Source organism: Haliotis asinina, chromosome 2 (assembly GCF_037392515.1).
Source record: "Haliotis asinina isolate JCU_RB_2024 chromosome 2, JCU_Hal_asi_v2, whole genome shotgun sequence".
Classification (NCBI taxonomy): Eukaryota; Metazoa; Mollusca; class Gastropoda; order Lepetellida; family Haliotidae; genus Haliotis; species Haliotis asinina.
The window spans coordinates 85604246-85628053 of record NC_090281.1 but is presented as its reverse complement, the minus strand read 5'-3'; the positions used below and the strand labels follow the sequence as shown (position 1 = coordinate 85628053).

The 23808-nt window shown below is 37.5% G+C and overlaps 1 protein-coding gene across 4 annotated transcripts in view; it reads left to right on the top strand.

Annotated features, from left to right (window-relative positions):
- LOC137274491 (H(+)/Cl(-) exchange transporter 3-like) overlaps nt 1-19847 on the top strand; it is a 64812-nt gene extending 44965 nt beyond the window's left edge. For 3 of the 4 annotated variants that reach the window (XM_067807701.1, XM_067807700.1, XM_067807703.1), the window contains 18 exons: nt 3687-3848; nt 4749-4955; nt 5429-5509; nt 5943-6125; nt 6402-6491; nt 7211-7266; nt 7638-7706; nt 9114-9255; nt 9827-9912; nt 10440-10564; nt 10945-11059; nt 11269-11364; nt 12264-12287; nt 15558-15616; nt 15840-15947; nt 16418-16536; nt 16990-17084; nt 17922-19847. In XM_067807701.1, the coding sequence (XP_067663802.1) occupies nt 3687-3848; nt 4749-4955; nt 5429-5509; nt 5943-6125; nt 6402-6491; nt 7211-7266; nt 7638-7706; nt 9114-9255; nt 9827-9912; nt 10440-10564; nt 10945-11059; nt 11269-11364; nt 12264-12287; nt 15558-15616; nt 15840-15947; nt 16418-16536; nt 16990-17084; nt 17922-18012 (1908 nt within the window). In that variant the 3' untranslated portion in view covers nt 18013-19847. The remainder of the gene's footprint in view (nt 1-3686; nt 3849-4748; nt 4956-5428; nt 5510-5942; nt 6126-6401; nt 6492-7210; nt 7267-7637; nt 7707-9113; nt 9256-9826; nt 9913-10439; nt 10565-10944; nt 11060-11268; nt 11365-12263; nt 12288-15557; nt 15617-15839; nt 15948-16417; nt 16537-16989; nt 17085-17921) is intronic. The other variant, XM_067807702.1, reaches the window with a different exon arrangement.
- The last annotated feature ends 3961 nt before the right edge of the window (nt 19848-23808 follow it).

Below are 23808 nucleotides of genomic sequence, written 5' to 3'. Positions count from 1 at the left end.
GGCACAACTGGCTTTTTTGCACAGATAACAAAATAAATTTGTGAAAATTGTCTCAGTCGGAGCATGTCCATGGCAATATTTTCCACGAAATTCTAAACAGAGACAGTGTTTTCGTAGACTGTATGTAAGTATCATGTTGAATCGATACACGACAATCGTATCGATGTATCGTATCGTGCAGCTCTTGAATCGCGATAACTTGCATATCGATTAATCGTCACAACTCTAATTGCTACAATATTGTTAAAAGCAATGTAAAGCCAAAACTCACTCACTATCAGAAGCCTGAGAAATAAATAACAAACCCAACATCATCATCTATAATTGCTCACAATATCGATCACTGGATTGTCTTGTCTTGCTGCCAGAGAGTGAATTATTTCTGAATGCTGCATCACACCAATACACATACAATGCTTATTGTACAGCTTCCTTCCTATCTATGATCTGGTGCAGGTCAGCCTGACCTTGTACCAGATGCCCATTGTTCCAGAATCCCATTGTTTCAAGACTAAAGAAGACATGATTGATTATCGACATCCTGTCATGGCTTGGATGTGATGTTTTCTTCCTCAGATAAACATGATGCCTTGACTGTTCTACAATGTGGCTGTGTTTGGTCTTTAATTATCAATGGGAATCAATCTTGATGTTCAAATACTGACCATAGCTTGAAGCTTCTTGTATTGACAAAGGAAGGACAATATTTGCAGTCATTCATATGTGTTTGGCTGCATAATTAATGGGGTTTTTTTGTAAAATGTTAGAAAATAATCACAATCCCTGTTTATAGTCCAGCTTAGTATGCCAAGAACAAAATGTGTTTGAAACATGTGATGTGAAGTATCTATTCGTTTTTAACAGACTCATCTGACACATTAGTACCATGAAGATGTGGGTTAGAATTGGCCTTCAATAACCCATACTTATCCGAAGAGACGACTGATGTGATTGGGTGGTCAGACTCACTGACTTGGTTGACACATGTCACCATATCCCTATTCCGTAGATTGATGCTCATGATGTTGATGACTGGATTTATCTGGTCCAGACTTGATTATTTACAGACAGGTGCCATGTAGCTAGAATATTACTGAGTGCAGCTTCAAGCAACAAACCAGCCATATCACATTAGAGCTGTATCTTTGTGTTGCCAGTGTAGAAATAATTTTGAGTGAGTTTGAAATGTTTTTGTCCATATTGGTTTACTGTTATGTTCATATTATAAGGAATCTGAGCACTATTTTGTGACATACATAAGATTACTGTAACTTTTAATGATATTGCCATGTTTGCATGTTTACTGATGTAGCATGAACTTAAGTTTGCTACATTCTGATATTGTGGGCAACACTTTGTAAGAAGTCTAGACACCGTCTGTAGGGGTAGTCTTTGCCAATTGACTGCAAGTGCTCCTGGCAGTCCTGATATTGTTTCCTCGATTGGGCAATGTTCAACCCAGATAGCATCTGGGTTATGACCTGGTCGTTGAGGGCCTGCTCTCGTCTGAGAACATCCAGGAACCTTCAGATGGAGGGGTGACAGTCTGACATGTTGGTCAACAGGCGGCGATGCCACCCCTCCAGATGGTTATTAGTTCTGGGAAGCATGTCTATTGTAGGTACAACAACAGTAGCACTCAAGCTCAGATAAACTGGTTTTAAAAACACTTGATCTTACAATTTCATCAAGTTTATATTTTATCAAAGTGAATATTGCACAAAGTAAAAACTTCATCAAGGTCAATTTCTTTATTTCAGTATGGTGGGGATTTATATAATAGTGAAAATAACTGGGTGGGAATTGTCCTAGGTAGGAATTGTGCGGGTAGAACTTGTCCTGCTCCCCAGTGTCAGATGGAATTACCACCATGATGAAATCAAGCTGTCTCCATCCCTTGAAAGCTTTAAGTATCATCTCAGAACCTTTCTCTACAAAAGGTTCTATATCAATAGACTGATAATGCCTTATTGATTGTTAGTGCTATGAGCATACCTGATGTGGAGTTTGGCACTATATAAATAGATACATAATTGTTTTACACAGTTGCTCAAACTCTCACTGACCCACTCATACCCCATTACCCTTTACATTTTAAAGGGATGAAGTGGAGATTATTTTATACATTTAAAAATAACATCTATGAAGTTCAAAATGCCTCTTTTATTAAAGTCCTCATATACACTTATGAACCTCTTCTTTTTTCAAAGCTTAAATAATATTCTTTAAGCTAATAGATTATTGACAATATATAAGAATGAATAACTACTACCAGGTGATTGAAATGCATGATTAAGGGGAAAAAAATCAAAATAGTCTCTCAAACGAGTTAGTTCTAAATGTCAGATCTCTGAATAACAACTGATTATAAGAATGCGGTACATGCAGAATGATTATAAACAATCTATTAATACATACATACTTTTAGGTGCCATCATATTAGTTTGGGAAGCAGAGTTTTGTCTACATTTTGATATCAATAAGAAAAGCTAGATTTGCTCTTATTCTGACCATTAAACAGTGAGATTCACTGCTTCTAAATACTGTAAATAAGGGTGTGAAAATCAAGCTACTGGGAAAGAAATTGTCTTTACTTGGAAATATCTAATAAGCAAAATATCCATTAGCCTGACAGTAAATCCACACTGTTCAACAAGCCTTGAAAGATGAATGTTATTTTGAATATGGAGCCTCCTTTATGCATTCTTCTAGTCAAATATTCGAGCTGATTTTTTTAAATTGTTGTTGGCTGGTGATGAAAGGACAAAACTTTTGTAAAACCGCCTGCAAAATTGTTAATGGTGTGAATGCAGTAAAAATATACTCCTTGAATTCAAATGTTCATTGAATGGGAGTATAAAATAAGAGTCCGTATTCTTCCCACTAAATCAATTTGTGATGGGAAAAAGGCTTTGAGCATGATTGTTTTTTAAGGGTAATGAGATTTTATCTAGATTATGAATATTATGAATTCAGTTCCATGATAATCAATCATTTTAAATAAATTTAAGTTGTGAACATTAAATAATTCCATTTTGGATTGAAATGCAAGTTTGACTAGTCGCACAAATGAGCTGCTTGACATGTGTTTTTCCCACAATTCAGTGTGAAGAAAAGCCTGGATTTTGCAAGTTAAACTGGACAGAAAAAAACCTGACATTTTACCCTAAAGAGGCCCAAAATTCACTTCAGCTAAAGTCGTTATTTCCAGTGATTTTGCCTAAAAAGTCCCTATGTTTATTAAAACTTGTCAATTTTTCAGTTTAAAGGAAAGTACGATGTTATAAAAATGCTTTACAATGACATTAGGTGTTCAATAATCTCCTTCTCAAAGCAAAACTTTCTCAGTGCAGCATATAGCTAAGGGTTATTTCGCTTTGATGGTCAGATCCATATTTGACCAGCCTTATCTGTATTCAACCACTCATCTATTTACTTCTATAATTCTTTACAGTTGTTGACTGGGCCTTGAAAAGCCCCTAACAAGCATTAAATTTGATGGCTGATAATCTATTAATCTGTATTAATTATGCGCGTTGACAGCTAAATATCTAATATGGTCAGAATCAAGTTTTGGTAGATTTGGTCACATATACACAAAAAATATTGAAACTACTAACTGAAGTCAAGGTTTCACTAGTAACTTTTATCTCTTTGCAGTCTCAAATTTGTTTTTTCTTTTCTAGTGGTACTCATGGAGTCGTCTGTTCGGCATCAGTGATGGTAATGCCGGGTCGTACATCATCAAGTATCTGCTGTATATACTCTGGGCGTTGGTCTTTGCTGGCATGGCGGCCATGTTGGTGCGAGTCTTTGCACCATATGCATGTGGCTCTGGTATTCCTGAGGTAAGATTTCAAGGAGTAACATTCCATGAGGCTTCTGGGTTAGAGCTGGTCCTCCAGCAACCTGGACTGGTCGTTTAAGGTAACAAACTGGATTACGTGGTCAGATGTGACTGACTGCATGTCATTGTTCTCCGGCAGAATTGATAGTTACAGTATGATCAACTTGATTGTCTAATCTAGCCCATATGTGTAAAGCTGGAATGCTGCTGAGTGGTGGCACAAAACAATTAACCGAAAATGTCGTAAAAGCTTTTATCAGACATTTTTTACTCTATTATCCTAGTTAAGAAAACATATCCAAGAATTTCGGTAGTGTCTTAACTCACTGATGATCTTATGATCCCTGCACTATCATTATTCACTTTTTCCACATACTTAGTAACACTAGCATTTGTTACTGTAGAGTTGCCTCCCTTCGCTAGGCACCAGGGTGATGTAAGCGAAATAGTTTCAAAATGTTGCTAGCCATTTGGGCTAGCTATGCCTGAAGCTTACAAGCCTACAAAATAATATACTAGCTCCATATTTAAATATGGAAACTAAGTATAGCATTTATAAAAATACATGAGAATAAGATATTGTCAGCTAACACTGGTTTCATCATTATGCTGCTAATATATATGATCAACAGTTTTTTTTAATTAGGTCATAAACTTGCCTGATTTAAAGGTGTATTACAACTTAACAAGTCAGAGTGATATATATATATATATATTGACTATTGAGATGTACTAGCCCAACTGGATTTTTACTACCTATCGGCTAGTGGAGCCAGTGGCTCTTTCATACACTGAAATCTATGACATTAGTCACACATGACCTTTATTTGACAGTCATATCGACTAAAATTTGACAAGCACAAGGAGCTCAATTCAATCACTCACTCACTCTGATCCTCAGATCAAGACTATCCTGAGTGGCTTCATCATCCGGGGCTACCTAGGAAAGTGGACGTTGTTGATCAAGTCAGTGGGAATGATGCTGGCAGTATCTGCTGGGTTGTCACTGGGAAAGGAAGGCCCCTTTGTCCATGTTGCCAGTTGCTGTGGCAACATCTTTTCTTACCTTTTCCCCAAATATGGTAGGAATGAAGCCAAGAAAAGGGAGGTAAGTCGTCTACAAATATTCTTCATAGAACTAAACGCAGTTGTTTATTAGTTGGTTGTCATAGAATAGTAAACAGTGATATTTACTTAATCATAAAGCATAATTAGCACAAATCCAAAAGAATTTCAATAATTTCAGTAATTAATTTACAAATATACATATTCTATATTGTGAACATATTACACAACTTTCCATGCAGACTGCACTGATCATGCAAGCAATAACATTAACTGGATCTGCAGAGTTGCCTCCCTTAGACAGGACCTGCTGATTTGTTTCTTGTGACTTAAAGTTGTATTGTTCTTTTGCCTTTGCTCATTTACCAAAACATTGTATTGTCTGCTCAAACAGGGAAGGAAAAGTGTTGATGCTGTAGTATACAAAAGATAAACATAGCTTCAGATTCAGAATAATTTCTTTCCTTTTTTCTATTGTCTATTGCTAAACATCACTTGAATGTAATTGTCCTCCAGGTGTTATCGGCTGCCTCCGCTGCAGGTGTGAGTGTCGCCTTTGGTGCCCCAATTGGAGGTGTACTTTTCAGCTTGGAGGAGGTATAATACAATATAACAACAATATAACATTTTACAACAATATAACATTTTATGCATCATATGGTTGTTGCATATATACATTTGTTACATAATGAACCTGTGAAGATCCAGGCTCAGAGTGATCTTCAACAACCCATACTTGTCTTAAGAGGTGACTAACAGTGTTATTCACTGGTTTATATGGTGCAGATTCAATTATTTATAGTTTGCCATCATGTGACTGGAATGTTGCTTAGTGCTGTATTAGACAAGATTCAAACAAATGATGACACAGCAATAAACGATATATTGATTACAGCTACAATGGCTTCCAGGTTTTACGATTACGTCTTAGTAAACCTCTTGAATCATGTCAATTTCACTTCTGTTTTTATCTTGTGACAGTGACCTTGACCTTGATGGCAGTTTTCCTCTATGCGACATGTACTTGCAGGTCAGTTACTACTTCCCCTTGAAGACCCTATGGAGATCCTTCTTCTGTGCCCTAATGGCGGCCTTTGTGCTGCGGTCTATCAACCCCTTCGGGAACGACCATCTGGTCATGTTTTATGTGGAGTACCATGATCCCTGGTACATCCAGGAACTGGTGGCATTCATCATCATTGGGGCACTCGGGGTAAGTTGTCATTTGAAGTGAATAGTCATCAGCAGTCAAATTTGTTCTGATTTGTCAAAACACTGTTAGTATGCAGATTCATACTGATTTGTTAAATGAACATCATAGGTTCTCAGACAATTTCTAAAAGTAGTTATTGTTGTGTATGTTCAGATTTCTTTAAATTTGTACACAGTATGTTTTTATTTATCTATTAGCTTTATGATTTGACTGCAGATAACATTCATATTTTGTCTAATGAGGCATAAGTACCCAAAAGTCTCTCTGTTTGAGTAGGGGCTGTATGGAAGCTTTTTCATCAAGTTCAACATTATGTGGTGCCGTTATAGAAAAACCTCATCACTGGGAACCTACCCAATTATTGAGGTGAGTTCAGTTGTATACATACCCATATGTAACATGGAGCTGCTGTTACTCGGCTTTACATGGCCTTGACATTAGATTCAGTAGAGGTACGGAGGAATAATATGGTGCAAGCAGCTTCTCCTGTTGGACCGAAATGCTACTGACCTGTGGATCCAGTTATCTTGATGACTTCTGACAACTGTCGTCAAGCTGTGACCTGTTTTTTGTGATAACATGTTGCTTTACTATTCTTAGTTTTAAATAAAATATATTGTTTACATGTTCTCAGCACCGTTCCTATTGTGGGTTTACTCAGATAATTATGTATGTGACATCTGTACGACACGCATGATTGCTATGCCATGATATAAATGTAATGCTGCTGAAAGTGGTATTAAATACAACACATGACAACACAAGTTTTTGAAATTTTAAACATTTTCACATGTCCAATCCATGTTGTCAAACTTTTGTGTCATTTGTGTGCCTTGCCTCTATCACTGTAGTCATGTGACAATTTCAATGACTGGGATTGATCGTTTCTGAACAACATGAGTTGGACAACATTTTACAAATTTGATAGAAAAGTTGGTGAGAGTAGAGACTGATCCTATTTCTCAACAACAGTTTGACAACTCTAAAGTGTTGATGGCGAGTTGTTGAAATGTGTTGTCTTAATTAATTAATCATCAGTTTTAGTAGCATGGGAGTCTCCTGATAGTCTTTCTTGTTATATGTAGGTTCTCATTGTGACATTCATCACAGCCTTGCTCAGCTACCCTAACTCCTATACCAGGTAGGTGACTCTTTATTGACATCTTGCTAGAATCAGGACTGCCTCTATAGCCTAGTGGATACTGTGTTCGCCAAGGGAGCTGAAGCACAGTGGAATCAAGATGGAACCTTTTGAAACTGTCTGGTTCTAGACTTTTGACATGTTTTATAGAAAGCATACAAAACTGATGCTTGTCCAATTGACCAAGGCTACTAAGTTATGCTGGAGAATACTCAAGGTAGTCCTGTTTAATTGATATTAATTTAAAACACTTTAGGAACACTTGTGCATTTATGTGTTCCCTTTTTTTTTATTGCATTCAATATGCTTAGCATTTGCCCTCTAGATTAGTCTGAAATAAAAGAATTTTTATGATTCTGTATCTATTCCAGAATGAACACAAGTGAGTTGATCAAGATGCTAGTAAGCAGCTGTGGGCCAGAGGACAGTTTGGAGTTATGGTAAGTACAAGCTGAAGGTATAAGCTGAAATCTGACTGTCTGTGCACATACTGCCTGGGTTTGCCTAATGGTTAAAGTGCCTGCTCATCCCAATGAAGACCCAGGTTTGATTCTCCATGAACAATGTATGAATCTCAGTACAGGTGTACTCTGCTGTGATGTTGCTGGAATATTGCTAAAAGCAGCATAATACTAAATGCACTCACCCACACTGAAGGTCTAGGTTAAAAATTGTCTTCAGCACTCCATTCTGGCTTGAGAACAGTAAACCCCCCAAATTAACACTGTTTGTACTGACTGAATGTTGTTTATCATCGAACATGAGAGCTGCAATATTCCATTTGTGATCTTAGAGTCAAGATGATCATATTATGTGCTCTCTCATAGACTTACGACAGTTGTAGCGCTAAGGTAGTTCTGTATGACTTGACTATCCTTGATACATGGGTCCATGCTGTCCCAGCTAACAACACGTAACTGGGCCAGTACTTGCCCACTGAAGTCAGAGCATCAGGCCCATTTAAGGTATTCCGAAACTGGGCCTGTACTATTTTGCACACTTGCGTTGAACTAGCCCAGAACAGGCAGAGAACTCAGTACACAGCCGTAACGGGTGCCTAATTGTTCCTTTACAGTTCGACTGGCACTGGCCACTACCAAACAAAAATAATCTGAAGGAGAAAAACAAAACAAAACAAAACTCAAGTTTATCCATATGAGTTTAATTCCTCCTGAATTGAACATGTTTTTGAATTTGATATGCAAACAGGTTTTGCATGATCTAATAACATGGTATATATGATGAATGACCGAATGTTTAAAATTTTCAAAATGCTCTTTTTATTCAAAATCTAGCTCTACACTTAACTTGAGTAGTCTTTACAAGTGTAGTCTCTGTAGTGATTCCAAACAAAGATTGAGTCACATTACATCAGTTTACATGCAGAAATATGGAAAGTGTCAACCTCTACCTTTTGGCCACCCTTCTAGAGCAGACTACATGGTCCTGAGATAATCTCCCACAATTCCCCATATAGGAAGTGCACTTCTAGTACTGGGCCAGTATAGCATTGTGGTGTTGTGTTTACGGTAACCATCCATATGTGGCCCATTGTGGTTTTGCCTGTAACAGACCACTGAAGGAAAATAGGCACTGGTCCAGTACTGGCTCTATACTGATGTACGTTATGCCAGTACCAACAGTACAGGCCAGAACGATGCCAGCACTGGCCCAGTAATGTGATTTTAGCTGATGTCTTATCCCAGCTGTGCGTAAGATGTAAATCACAGGGTTATCTTTTCAGGACTACTTGGATGTGGCATTAGGTAACAAACAACCAAATGTTGTACATGTGTATCATGAGAACAGTATCCTGTTCTTACATGTTCCTTGAATTATAATTTCAGTGACTACCATCGTAACTTCACACGGTCTAAGCCTTTCATCGGCAGCGCTGTGGCAGGAGAGGGTGTCATGACAGCATTGTGGAAGCTGTCACTAGCCCTCATTTTTAAATCTCTCATCACAATATGGACTTTTGGTCTCAAGGTGAGTTGTAGTGTTCAACAAGGTGGGGCAGTGGAGTGGCCTAGTGGTTAAAGTGTTCACTCATCGATCTGAATATGTGAGTTCATTTCCCCACCTGGGTTTGTTGCGTGAAGACGATTTTCTGGTGTCCATTGTGAAATTGCTGGAATATTGCTAAAAGTAGCATGAAAACATATTCATTCACTTTCTCATTCAGCAAGGTGCTATGTCTATTCCAATCTCATTAAAGTCAAATTTCAATCCTTGCTACAAATAGACAAGATTGGATGCACCTCTGTACAATGTCACTTACATGTATGGGATGTTTCAAGTCAAGGACTACTCAGCCAGATAGCTAGAATCTCATAAGATGAGTTTTCTTTATTGTATAATTGTCTTTATTGTCCCTTCCTCAGTCACCTGAAGAAAGGGCAAGAAGTAGCCCAGAAACATTGTGTTAGGCAATAAAGAAGAAGTTGTTATCCATACACTTGTCTTATATATTCACCAACTTCTAAATGCCTCTCAAGAATCTCAGCTAGAGTCTTGTAATGATAGATAGTTCTACATGGTTGACACGTTTTACTTCCAGGTTCCTTGCGGTCTCTTCATACCCAGCATGGCTGTAGGTGCAATCATGGGCCGTCTAATTGGCATCGGTGTCGAACAGTTGGTCCTGTAAGTCAGCTTGACTGGTTTTCCCTGAATCATGTCAAAGAATTGCAAAGTTACATATTTTAATGGACCCAGTTTCACAAAGCTGTCATAGCAAAAGGATGATGATACTGTCCACATTTAACTGAGAGTTGCAATAGTCATAATGCTTTGATTACTTTGGTTCAAGTCCTAGTTTGAATCCTGGTTTCTGGGTTTGTCATCACTGATTCCTTATTCGCAGTTTTTCCCAAAGTGGTAGCTGTCAGAGACAGGCATAATGTTTGGGTTATTTTTTGATGTAATTGAAATACTGATAAAAGTGGCATTATGCCAAACACAAATCAGCAACTCGGTCACTGAACCCTTGTGGGATTTTAAGTTCAGAATAGGCACCGAGTATCTCAGACTGAGGCTTATTGTGTTGGCTAATAGAAGATACTCCAAAGGGATGGATTGTTGCCCTTGCCTTTAGTCATTGTTTGAACTGGACAACACTTATCCTTCAAATACGTCACTACTCATTATATGTGTAACTGTTGTTTGACCAGAGCCAATCAAGACAGCCCCATTTTTGCCAACATGTGTGACTCGGAGCAGACGTGCACAGTGACTCCAGGATTGTACGCCATGGTTGGTGCTGCAGCAGCCCTGGGAGGGGTCACCAGGATGACAGGTGAGTTGTCTCCCCTTATCACGATGTGTTCTATATCTGTGTGTATCATGAATTCGAAGATCTTGTAAATGTGGGAAACAGTTTGCCTTTTTTGAACTGTATTGATTTATTTGAATATCTGCCACTAATTAACCTGTTACAGCAGCATTTTAGTCACTTCTAGATTGTCCTGACATTGTTCATTCACAGAGTTCATTTAAATCAGATCTCAGAGCTTTCTGCCACCTCACTGTTCACAGAACAAGCATCCTTCTGACAAATTGGGGCTTTGAGTGTGAATATGTTTCCAAGCAACCTTAAAAAAATTAACACCTGAGACACTCACTCACTCACTCACTCACTCACTCACTCACTCACTCACTCACTGTCTTATGTTTCAGTGTCCCTGGTGGTCATCATGTTTGAGTTGACTGGTGGTCTGCAGTACATTGTGCCCATTATGGCTGCTGCCATCACCAGCAAGTGGGTTGGAGATGCTCTCGGCAAGGAGGGAATGTATCCTTATCACACAACCAGTATATTGCATGCCATTCCATATCATTTGATTAGATAACCAAGCACTTTGTTGGTTTTAAGTTTCCATAAACCGTCCCTACTGGTGGACTGAACAAGTGGTGGTTTAGCCCTGTGGTTAAAGCATTTCCTTGTCATCTGAAGGCGAACAAGTATTTCTCTGTTTATTTCTGTGAACCTTAACTTGCAAGTTACGATGCCCACATTCGGCTGAATGGCTACCCATACTTGGACAGTAAAGAGGAATTTACACATACAACAATAGCTGCTGATGTCATGAGACCCAGGTAGGTACAACCGTGTAGGTGACGTACAACAGACATGGCTGTAACCAGCAGTCTCTTACACAGGCTGCATGGTGTATATGCTGTACAGAAAAAGAAACACAATTTTCTAAAAAAATGAAATCTCATAAAAGAAAACATTCATCTTTATGTCTTGACCGAAACAACAACCCAAAAAACAGTTGTTCCTTTTGCTATTCAGTATATGTCAGACTCTCAAACTTGACTTCATAGTAGAGATGGTAAATGCATCTCTGATAAATAGTGCTTTACCTGTAATCAGTAAACATGTTTACTTGAAATTATTGTTCATGTACCTGTCATCAGTTTTGATGTTATGATACGTGGAATGACTGTTGATATATTGAAAAGATATAAAGAATTTTATTTGGGATAACTGTTGATTATTAGTGTACCTGTAAACAATATTGATAGTATGTTACCTGGGGTAATTGTTGCTGAAATAGTTTTATCAATATTGATTGTATTGTTAACTTTAAACAATGGGGATTCTTCATTTTTGTTATTGATACATTGTTAAGTTTTTACCTGCATTCATAGTACGGAGCTAATGTGAACTGATGGAGTGTCATTGTTTGACTTTAGCTTTAGTGAATGCTGATGCTAAGTTTACCTGTAGTGAAGGGAAATAGTAATTTTACCTGTAATCAATGTAGAAGTGAATTTTATCTGTAGTAAACGGGAATAGTAATTTCACCTGTAATCAGTGTAGATAGATGTGAATTTTACCTGTAGTGAAGGGAGATAGTAAATTCACCTGTAATCAATGTAGATGTGAAATTTAGAATCTAACATTGATTGTATTCAAGACAACAGTCTGTAGTGTGAGTATTGCTAAGCGAAAATGCAACTAACACCTGTTACTTTCCTCCATGCCTCAGATACTGGCGCTATGGGTTGGGAGTGTGAGTGACAGACTCTTTGTTTGAATAGTCTAGTGTTGTGCTATACATCTGGTTGTTTGTTGTGTGTCACCCTTGATTCCCTACCTCATTGCCTTATGACAGTCTGTGAAGTGTCGTGTATGACGAGGACCTAGTCCCAGTACTACCTGGCCAGTAGAGCTGTGACGATCTGTAAAGTAATGTGTATGACAAAACTTCATGCAATGACTACCTGACCAGAAGAGCTTTAGCAATCTGTGAAGTATCAGTGTAAACTAGCTGTATATTGTTAGTGGACTGCAATGAATGACGATACCATTTTGTAACAAGTTTGATAGTTTGTGTCATGACTGACTAGTAGAACACCAGTGAAGATCTGGGTTAGAATTGTTTTTCAGCGACTATGCTTGTTGGAAGAGGCGTCATCATATCCCAGTTGCATAGATCAATGCTCATGCTGTTGATCACTGGATTGTCTGTTGATCACTTGATTGCCTGATCCAGACATAATTATTCACAGACCACTGGCATATAGCTGTAGTATTACTGTGATATAAAACTGACTCACTCACAAGTTAAGCTCATGAAGTATCAGTGTATGACAAGACTTCAACCGAGTGACCAGTAGAGCTTTAGCAATCTGTGAAGTATTGGTTAATGACAATATTTTCTACCATGGAAACCTGTCGAGTTCGATCAGTGAGGCACTGGTGTAGTGCTGCTTGAAAGTGGAGCTGCAATAATGTGTAAAGTATTTATGATACTTTGTTGCAAGACTACCTGTAGTGCTGTAAAGACTTACAAAGCAACGGCATATGACGATGCTGAATAGTGTGATTATGTAAAGACAATGTACTAAACTGAGCATATGTGATGACAATATGTGACTTGGCAGTGTGTATAGCAGGGTCTATTGACAGACCAACTTACTGTAGTATTGTTCATTGGTGCAGAGAATAGTCTGCATTGAGTCAAGAACTGATATTCTTGCCACTAACTACTGTTTTGCTTGCAACAGACTTGCCTGACAACAGGCGGCCATCTTGATGCAACTATAATACTTCTGAATTATGTCCCTGATGGTAAATTGTATCAGGAGTTATCTTTCCCTAACAGGTTTGCAGTGTCTGCTAAAACCCTTTAACTTGAAATGTACTTAGCATGGTGTGCAGAGAAATTGCTATAATAATCCTTTTGGTGACTTTGCCAAATCCAGAGAAACTGGCAATACCAGGTACAGTTTTCACAGGTGTCAATGTTCAGGCTGCTTCTGCATCTAATGATATATCCAAGACTGTTGGAAATCTAGAAAGAGTGATTGTATTTTCCTGAAAAATCTATATGTTCAACTAAACAAACACAATCTGTAGTTTGATGTCATTCATATTGTCTACTCTGTTAAAACTGCTTAAGTTACAAAAGTGAAATAATTTATTATCCAGTTTCTAGACTAGTGGTGAAAGGTCGTCTCTCAGTCGACAGTTTGCAAATTTTAGTCTTTATTCAGATGCTTGTTTCCTTGTTGAATGCCACATTCAGCAATAGTCAAGCCATAGGACAGTGTTAACAGGATAAGCTACTCTGGACCCGAGAATTCAGTGATAATGAGCATCATTCTGTACAACTGGACCCATGAAGATCCAGGTTAGAATTGGTCTTCAGTAACCCATGTTAGTTGTGAGAGGTGACTAACAGAATTGTGTGGTCATGCTCACTGACAGGATTGACACTTGGCATCATATCCCAATTCTCATGCTCATGATGCTGATCATTGGATTGTAAGGTCCAGACAGGTCCTGGGGCTTGTTCATAAAGCGATCTCACCATTGAGGTGATCGTAACACCCAGACTTTAACACTGATGGCTGATGACAGTGGTAGTACTACAGTCACAGGAAACAGGGCCCTGGGTGCAATTGTACAAAATGACCTTAGCACTGTGATGGTCACGTCTATGTTAAGATATGGGAGTTGCGATCACCTTATTTTTACAATGGTTGTAAGTCTGTGTTAAGGTATGTCAGTTATGATCACCTTAGTTCTACGATAGTCGAAAGTCTGTGTTAAGATTCGGGAGTAATGGTCAAATTAGCTCTACGAGTCCATGTTAAGATATGTGAGTTAAGATCACCTTAGTTCTACGATGGTCGTAAGCCAATGTTAAAGTTTTAGGAGTTACGATCACCTTAGCACTAAAATTTCTTTGTATGTGGCACCCTGAGCCCATTCCGAAGTTGCACAACAGCATAGTGTCCCTTGCCTTGATGTAGACAGACAGATGTGAAACCTGTACCCTCACTCCATGTCAGATGTACATTTCAGTGTTGTACACTAGTGTCAAGTAGCCCTCATTGTTTGAGAATATGTTGATTTCTTAGACTGTTGATGTTGTGGTGTTGATTATTAGTGTGTGACATGTCCTGCACAAAAGACGGTGTTCACCTAGAACAGCTCAACGTACAGTGAGACTTCATATGATCTGCAGCTCATCCTTATCATGTCCACCTTTGATTAGTCTAGTTATTTTGAGGGATATTTGTAATATGTGAAATGTCTTGTAAAAATGAAGTTGTTTTGACAAGGTGATTGGCTTACTATAGATTAATGATCCTATTGCAAGGAATTAAATATCAGTATTCATAAAGGTGTATTGATACATCATTAATGTCAAACAATTAGTGACTACATAGACATTTCAGTGTGTAATGACGTCACCACTTATGCTATATATCTCCATAATTACTCATCAACCTATTGAGAACATATAATTTTTGTGTTATGTACCTGTGACAACATGCTTAGTTTCATGTAAGAGAAATGTAGAAAAATTCAATTCTCCGAAGAATATTTGGTCTTGTTTATGTTTAACTTGTGAAAGCATAATGTGGATTATTAATTGTTTGCAATATCAAGAACAGTGGAAAACTCATTCAATTGTTCTAGACAATGTTGTATTATGATGTCATTGTTCTATGCTAAATCTGCTTTAGGAATTGCTATCATGAATCATGAATATTTTTTTGATCTTTCAAATATGTTTTTATTTGTAATGCCAAAGTATCTTCATAATCCTGTTCAAGAAGAATTGTACCATGAATTTAGATATTAATTTGGAGATTAAGACTGTGTAACAATGTTAGAGTGAAATTATATGTTCTCAGACCACATCTCCATGTTCCTGTCGTTTGGCAAACAGAGATATCTGGTACTTACTCTCATCCAACCTGTCCAATTCCTACCTAAATATGTATGTATCTCTACAATGTGTATTTATGTTTTATCGTTCTTGCAGAAGGAATGATCCCCCGCTGTGTGCCATTACACAAGACACAATGACAGTGGATGAAGTTGGTGAGTTACCTTCTATATTTTCCCACATTGTTGGGATAAGGGAATGTCCACCTCAACCGCCCTCCAAATAATTGTGAACTACTGTAACAGGGTGACGATGATGATGATGATGATGATGATGATGATGATGATGATGATGATGGTTCTTGTTACATACATATCTGATTCACTACAATAGGAACAAATAGGCTCCATGTGTTGTAATATATGTATTATTTTACAGAGAATGTATTGCGGAATACAGAACACAACGGCTTCCCTGTGGTTGTGTCAAAGGAGTCACAGTACCTGGTCGGATTTGTCCTACGTCGAGATCTCAACCTGGCCATCAGTAAGTCTGAAGTATCACCGTCTAATGTAGTTGGTGCACTGTAGGGACTTAGCTTTAGAACCAGTTTGGCTCTGCCTCACCCCTTCCTAGGTGAGGTGCCAGATTTTTAGCAATTCTGTCCTTGGACGCCTCATGCTAAAGTGCATTAAGAGATGGTAGGAGTTGTGTTCCTGCCTGGCTCTTGGTGTAGGGAAAGAAAACGATGACTGACCACAGTTGGTGTACCAACCACATAGATTGATTATTTCCAGGCCATTGTGACGTCGCTTGAATGTTGCTAACTGTCTACCTTTTGTCTTATTTTCTCAGTAAGGTTGGTCTCATTGGTTTATTAGTGTTTTTAGTTTGACCAACAAATCAGTAGTAGTTTTGTGTCATATCTAAGTATATGATCTAGATTTATCAGTTACAGTGGTAGACTATTTAGCATATTTTTATTATTAAAAGTAAGCCTTGTTGTGGTATTTCAGCTAACGCCAGGAAGAACACAGAAGGGGTCGTCAGTAACTCCATGGTGTACTTCACCGGTCATGTACCTGCCAACCCCCATGGCCCTGCGCCGCTCAAACTGAGGAAAATACTGGATATGGTAAGATCCTCCACATAGAAGTATTTTTCCTTTTCATGCATGTTCCTAAAACTGATTTTGAAGGGAAGGAATGTTATTTGTTCATATACTTATATTTCCAAAACTGACAAAGTTAATGTAGCATGTCATGCCCGTGGTTGCCCACAGTATTACAAGATGCAGCTTAAGCCATCGTTACCAAATTCTGGTTGATTCCACTGAAAATGTGGTCCGTTGGTGTTTGCAAAACAATATGATGATAGTGCAAATGGCCTCTGTAGCAAGATGATATTTGCATACTAATTATCAATAGTGAAGGGGATGGATGCTGATGAAATTTTGATTTTTTTTTGCATGATGACAAGTAAAAAATCAGTAGCTCTTTAATAGAGGTAGTTTTCTTAGAATTGTTAATGGTAATAATTACTGTTTTCTTTTCCATGTGAAGTCATTTGATGTAATTTCCTCCTTCAGGCTCCAGTGACAATTACAGACCAAACTCCGATGGAGACGGTTGTCGAGATGTTCCGGAAGCTGGGTCTCCGTCAAACACTCGTTACACATAATGGGTAGGATTCATTAATTCCTGTTTACCTTTGAAACAGTATTTTGTTTCCATTTAAAACAGTATTTTCTCATGCATGTTGTTTGGTTTTTCACATCAGATTGCAGACATATTACTGAAATATCTTGAAATATTGCTGTAATACTGGTTGAATTCAGGTGAAATATTGCCTGACCACTCCTTGGATATTGTCTAGCTTAGTGGTTAAAACATTGCCTTTTCACATGGAATATCCCCAGGTTCGATTCCCCACATGGGTACAATGTATGAAGCCTATTTCTGGTTTCCCATGTCATGATATTGCTGGATTATTGCTTTAAGCTGCATAAAACTGTACTCACTCACTCACTCACTCACTCACTCACTCACTCACTCACTCACTCACTCACTCACTCACTCACTCACTCACTCACTCACTCACTCACTCACTCACTCACAGAATCTGTTTGACTCAGCAAATATCTACATTCATGTATTCACCACAGACTATACTAGTAGAATATAGCAGTTATTGCACCACACCATTCTACCCCATTATAAAGTGTCTCTTAGGTAATGAGAATGTTCAGTATGTGGCCTATCTCAATCCCCACAGAATCTTGTTCATTACCATTGTATCTGATTGTCTAAAAGTAAGGAAGCAAGTTTGGACATCATTGTGTGTGCTCTGAAAAATGAGTAGAAGAAATGCCTGATAGGACACAGTCCTCTAGTATTTACATACGGAAACATGTTTAGAGTCCTTGATTTGTGTAAAATAGTTAAGATACCATTCACTCAGTCACCTTGCCATGTATGCAGACTTTTTAATACAGTGATGATAATTTGTTCTCTGTTGCAGTCGTTTATTGGGAATAATAACAAAGAAGGACGTGCTTCGTCATATTGCACAGCTCGAGAATCAAGACCCAGAATCTATTCTCTTCAATTAGGCCAGACAGAGTTGTATCCCATTCATCATATCAACCTGTGAATGAGTTCTCCGAAACCCTGAAGTGGCTGTGTGTAGCGTGTTACAAGTAACAAGATAATGTGACCATAATCTCTCAGATATTGTGCCCTTTACGATGAAACAAAGAGGAATTTTCAGTGGAAGTCAGATCTGAGTCACTTATGAACATCTCAAGACGTGTCACATTGCTGATGCTAAAATGTTCATCTCTTTAAAGTGCTAACAAAATGTGGATGTGATCTTCATCATTATTGTCTGCAAAAAAAGTCATAATTTACATTGAGATCGTCCTGAGTTTTATCAAGGGCTGCACTTGTAGCAGATGTTGGGTATTAAGACATGCTTGCAGGATGTTGCATGTGTTGTCAAGCACATTAAACAACTATGTTCTGTTGCTTAACGCTCAGATGTATGGTTGGAGTTCCAGTTGCATTTTCACAGGATATCGGATGCTTTTTTTTCTTCAAAGATTTCAGAGTGCACATGTGATATGTATGTATGCTGTTTTCTAGAGTGTGTTTGGTGTTTACAGTCGACAGGAAAACAGGAATGTGATATCCTGGGGAGCGAAAGGATGGGAAGAAAAGTTATGGCCTGTTTCTGATGGAGAAATATTTGTCCAAAGAATTCACATGAAGGATGTTGACATTCCTAACAAGGCTCTTCAGGAGGTACAGATCAGGCAGTTGTCTGCTCAACAGGAAGTCGTCTGCTCATTAGGAAGCTGTCTGCTTCACATCAGACCTGACTGAAGAAGGATCTCAAGCAAAACCACTGGGTTAAACTTTTGATGGAAGTCATCACAAATGACAGTGAACTGTGTTTGTGGATCATATTGATGACCATTGATGTCTGGTCGGACATGGAAAATGAATAATCTCTGATGTCTGTTGTTCATTGATGGTAGTTGTTCAAATTTAGCTGATTTTGTTAGTACATGACTGGAGGCTTGTATCAAACCCTCCAGTTGATGCATTTATTGAAAGAATTCTGAAATTCCCTAACCATGTTTATGTATTTGTCAGTGCTATTGGATGAAGTGAGAAATGTTGTCGTGTTGATTCTTTATTATATAGCCAGTCATGTTTGTTTTTGATCTGTTAACAGTGAATCTTCGGTATCATGTTCTCGAGCTATATATTTAGAGTCATAACCAACTATGAAACCACTGTCAGATACTTTATGAGCACATACTTGTAGAGACGAAATTCTATCCTAAGGATTTCTATTTGTTGCAGTGTCATGACAAGATGGCATTTTCTTGCTAGCAAAGATTTTGTTTATATTGTCAGCACATGTATCATCAATTGATCAAAACTACATTGCCTGTCACTGAACATTACCAAAGTTAGCTCATTCAGGTTTGTACATGGCTTTTTTCAGGAGGGACACTGTTTCTGGATAGACAACTTCTTTATTTCATTAGATCAAGCCTAACAGTGTTGGGATCTACACTGAGATATCATGTCTATTACAACAAAGAAGTTGTTTGTCCATAAAAAGGGTTCCTCGTCATCATACCCACTTCTAAATGCCCCTTCAAGAAACGTTCTTCAGGTTTGGCTGCAGGCATTTCCCAGGCATGCTGATTTTCCATGTCATCATGTCTGTAGCTGCTCATGATGATAATAACTGGATTGTCTGGTCCAACTGCAGTCCTATAGCAGATTGTTGTGCTCAATGTTTCATTCCAGCATAGACTAATCATCTGATATAATAATCTCACATCATGGGAGTTAAATATGAAATTGAATCTGTTCTGATCAAAGTGATGATAGAATATACAGATCTCCTGATAAGAGCGTATGTGTGGACAAAAAATATGCATCATTCGTAGGAAATAATTTAGAAAATGTAGCAGATATGCACCACAGTAATGGTCTATGGTCATAGAATAATTTCAGATATATTTATCTACATAAGTAATGTTTTATTTATTGACCTGTGTAGACAAGAGTAGCACTGTTTTGGTGCCTATCAAAAATGAAACACAAGATTACTGGTAATCCATTAAATTCCATTCAATACTCTAAATGTATATCCAGTACTCCTGTGTTGAAAAATAAGGAGTACATACTCTTGATGTTGAAAAATTATCTGGAGCCCTGAGTGCCTTCTTCAGGAAACCAGAACTATTGGCTTAACAATCATGAAACTGTTATAATGCAGTTAAATAAGGTATTGTGTACCAGGTATTGTGTACCAGGTATTGTGTACCAGGTATTGTGTACCAGGTATTTGTGTATTTGCTGATAATGAACTGTATCAAGGGTTGCTTTTTAATTGCAGTTTCAACCATTGCAAATTTATTTTGAAGGTTTATATAGGCGCGTTGCCTAATATGTGTTTTCACTATATTGATGGTGATATACGGTATCACTATTCATGAATGTATATCAAAATAAACACACTCAGATCTTGTTAATACTCAGATTTTTTCACTATGTATCCATACTAAGGCAAGAAAGATATATTAATGTTTTGTTCAGGGTTTGTTTTTTAATGGAGATTTATAGTGCAGTTGTCAGTGCACTTTTTCTTTCTGTAAATGTCCAAAGTTCTCCAGGCAGGCTGTAGCAGTGTTGATCACTGAGTATAACTGTACACCTGGCTAGGTGAATGCCACACATATGCTCTGTGAAAAATGTATCATGATGGTAATATTCAGTATTACATGTTGTTGTGTTTTGAACATATATATACATATTTACAACTAGGATTGTGCTGGTCCCTTTGTCATCCCAGTATGTGTTTCCCAGATACCATACCTGAATAGGTGAATATGTTACTATACTGGATTAGATCATTCCCTCATTGTTTGTTTATGGCTTGGACACTTACTCCATGTTTTCATATGATAGTAGTTTGTTTTTGGCGATGTTATCTGAACAGATTCACCGTTCATATCAGAATAAACTCCAGATAGAAATACCTAAACTAGAAAAGATTTGCTCAATAACCAAAAATTGAGTAGCTTAAACTATGTTATTATCTTTATGTAATCACTAAGTGTCTAAAAATGAAAGTACATTATTTGAAAACAATATGATCAAATAGGAGGGGAGATAACTGGTGGTAATTTTGGGTGTCATATATTTTTCTTTGTTATTCAGAAAGACTATTGACAAGATGGATGGTTGTAATTTTTTCCCATCAAAAATACGATCAAGGATTTATCTAAACCTGTTTCAAGATCTATAGTTCAGCTCCTAATTTTCACAAAAATGTGATAACTGAATTGCAAATAAGAGTTAAGAGTTTGAAGTCGACATAATAATTGCAACTGATGTTATGGCTTGGTAGACGTAGCTTCAATTTCACTGTTGACAGAACCAAGAATAGGTGATAATACTGTGATTTAATTATTGTTTTCAGTGCCATTTTAAGTTAGTTGTTAAATATCTCATAGTTTGGGAAATCTCAACCCACTCACACGTTTAGTTTGGCAAGCTAAGAACTATACAACCTCCCAGTTTGAATTAAGGTAAAAATTTTGTCTCCAAAGTCTTTGATAAATCCCTGGCCAAAGCACTCATACCTCATCTACGCAGTAACTGGCACACACATGCACACACTTGCACACTCACTCACGCATGCACAAATACATGCTCACACAAGAGCATCAATTCATTATTATTAATCAAACTTACAATAATATATATCCCTTGCTAAGCTGTGTTAGTGTACAGGCTTGTGATGATTGCACATGTTCCAAAGAGCTTATTAATAATTTACATTGTTGCCATGGATACTTGATGCATGTTCTCTAAATGTAATATATATTGTACAGATGACACATTGTCTGTGTATATGGCATTGTATTTATTGGTTATGAGTTCTGTGTGTCTCCCAGGCTTGATCTTAAATAAGCTTCTTTTTCTACAACCCTTTGAAATGTGACCCACTCTCTACAGCAAAACAGGATGGAGCCAAGCATCAGAATTTTTTCTGTCTTCGACCCTGATCCTTGTAACTCCAGGATTCCCTTTCAGTGAACCTAAACTAACTCTGGATCTTTTCCTGTTCTCAAGATCTAGAAAAATACTCACCCTTCCTGTCCTAGGCTATGACCATTTTTATAGACATACTTTTCAACTGAAATATTTTCTTTTTAATGTCTTTCAGATTTCCAATCTTGAGTTTCGTACAACTAATTTATGAATGTAGTCAATGACACCACCATGCATTTGATATCACAAACACTCCGTTGATACAGGTGTTCGTTCTGATTGGTCCATTAGGCTTAGTGTACCAGCAAATTAGATTGGCTGATGAAACTCAAGGGCAGGTAATTTTAGATCTCAAGAACCACATGACCGGATCAGTGGGTGAGGATAGGTCCACGAAAATACAACCCTTGTAATGAAAAGGATTACAGCCCCTGTAAAGCATGTCTTTTTCTGTAACAGTCAGACAAACATGTCTTTTTCTGTAACAGTCAGACACCATGTAGGGACTTATGGAGGTTTCTGGTGTCCCCCGCCATGATATTGCTGGAATATTGCTAAAAGCGGCATAAAACTAAACTCACTCACTCACTCACTCACTCACTTATCTAGGCCTGGTCAAAGGCTGGGGGACAAGTATCAGGAAATATTCTCAGATACAATGACAAATTTCTAACTTTATGATGACAGTTGTAGCTAATGTTATAGCTTAGTTGATGTGAGATGTGTTTCAGTGATAATTTAACCAATAAAGCATGAGATAATTCTCTATATGTTTTAACATTAAAATAGCCTGAAAGTTTGGAAAATGAAAACTTTGAATGCCCGGTAAATGCCAGTTGTGAACAAAATATCATATATTAACAAATCTCTCAAATTTATTGGTGAAACCTGGATAAATCCTTGTACCATTGGATAATTATTTGTGTGTTTATGCTTCATTGAAAGTCTGCTGTGGTGTGTTATAAACAGTGTCATAAACTGTGTTATAAGCTATGTTATGAACTCTGTGTGTGATCATTTCAATGCTAATGCATCAGTTTGTGCTCAATTTATTTAATTTGTAAATGTCAATGAATCAGTTGGCAGTTCAATGTCTTTAATCCATTCTATTGGCCTTAAGATACTTTAATATTGACAGAATCTATATACAACAGAGACCATATAATAGATAATCTATTATAATGGTCTCTGATATACAAATACATTTGGAATATTGAGTAGCACTAGTCAATCTATGTGCCAATCCAAATCCTAGCTAATACTCTTTCACAGCATTTATGAAGGCTGAATATTGCAAGACTCATTCCTGCAATGAGCTAGGTGTATATTTAAATTGCTGCACTAAATTGGTACTACGTGATAAAGAAGTTTCAACATCCTTGCTGAAAGCCATTGTCCACAAGTTATCTCCCCTTTCTTATGACAATAGTAGGCTTTCAGCTTGATGACCAATGTATTTAAGTCCATATCATAGCAGATTGCTAACATATTCATCACTGACATTATATTCAAAGTTGCTTGTTCTAGAATACAACACATAGTTAATATCAGTCAGCTGTTCAGCGTTGACTGTTAAATTGTTATCTTTACTGTGATATCCTATTATTTATGTTTGAGAATCTTGTCGTGCTGTCATTTTTTACTTTGAGTCTAGTACTGTTTTCTGATTGCCTTTAAGAGAACTCTAACAGAAAGGATGATTGCGTACAGTATCAACCATTTGGCTGTTTGGTGAGGACACAATTGTTACAGTACCAATATTGCTTATTGGGGTTTTAACAACAAAGATTTGTTTTCAATTTTCAATAGCTTACATATATAGGTCG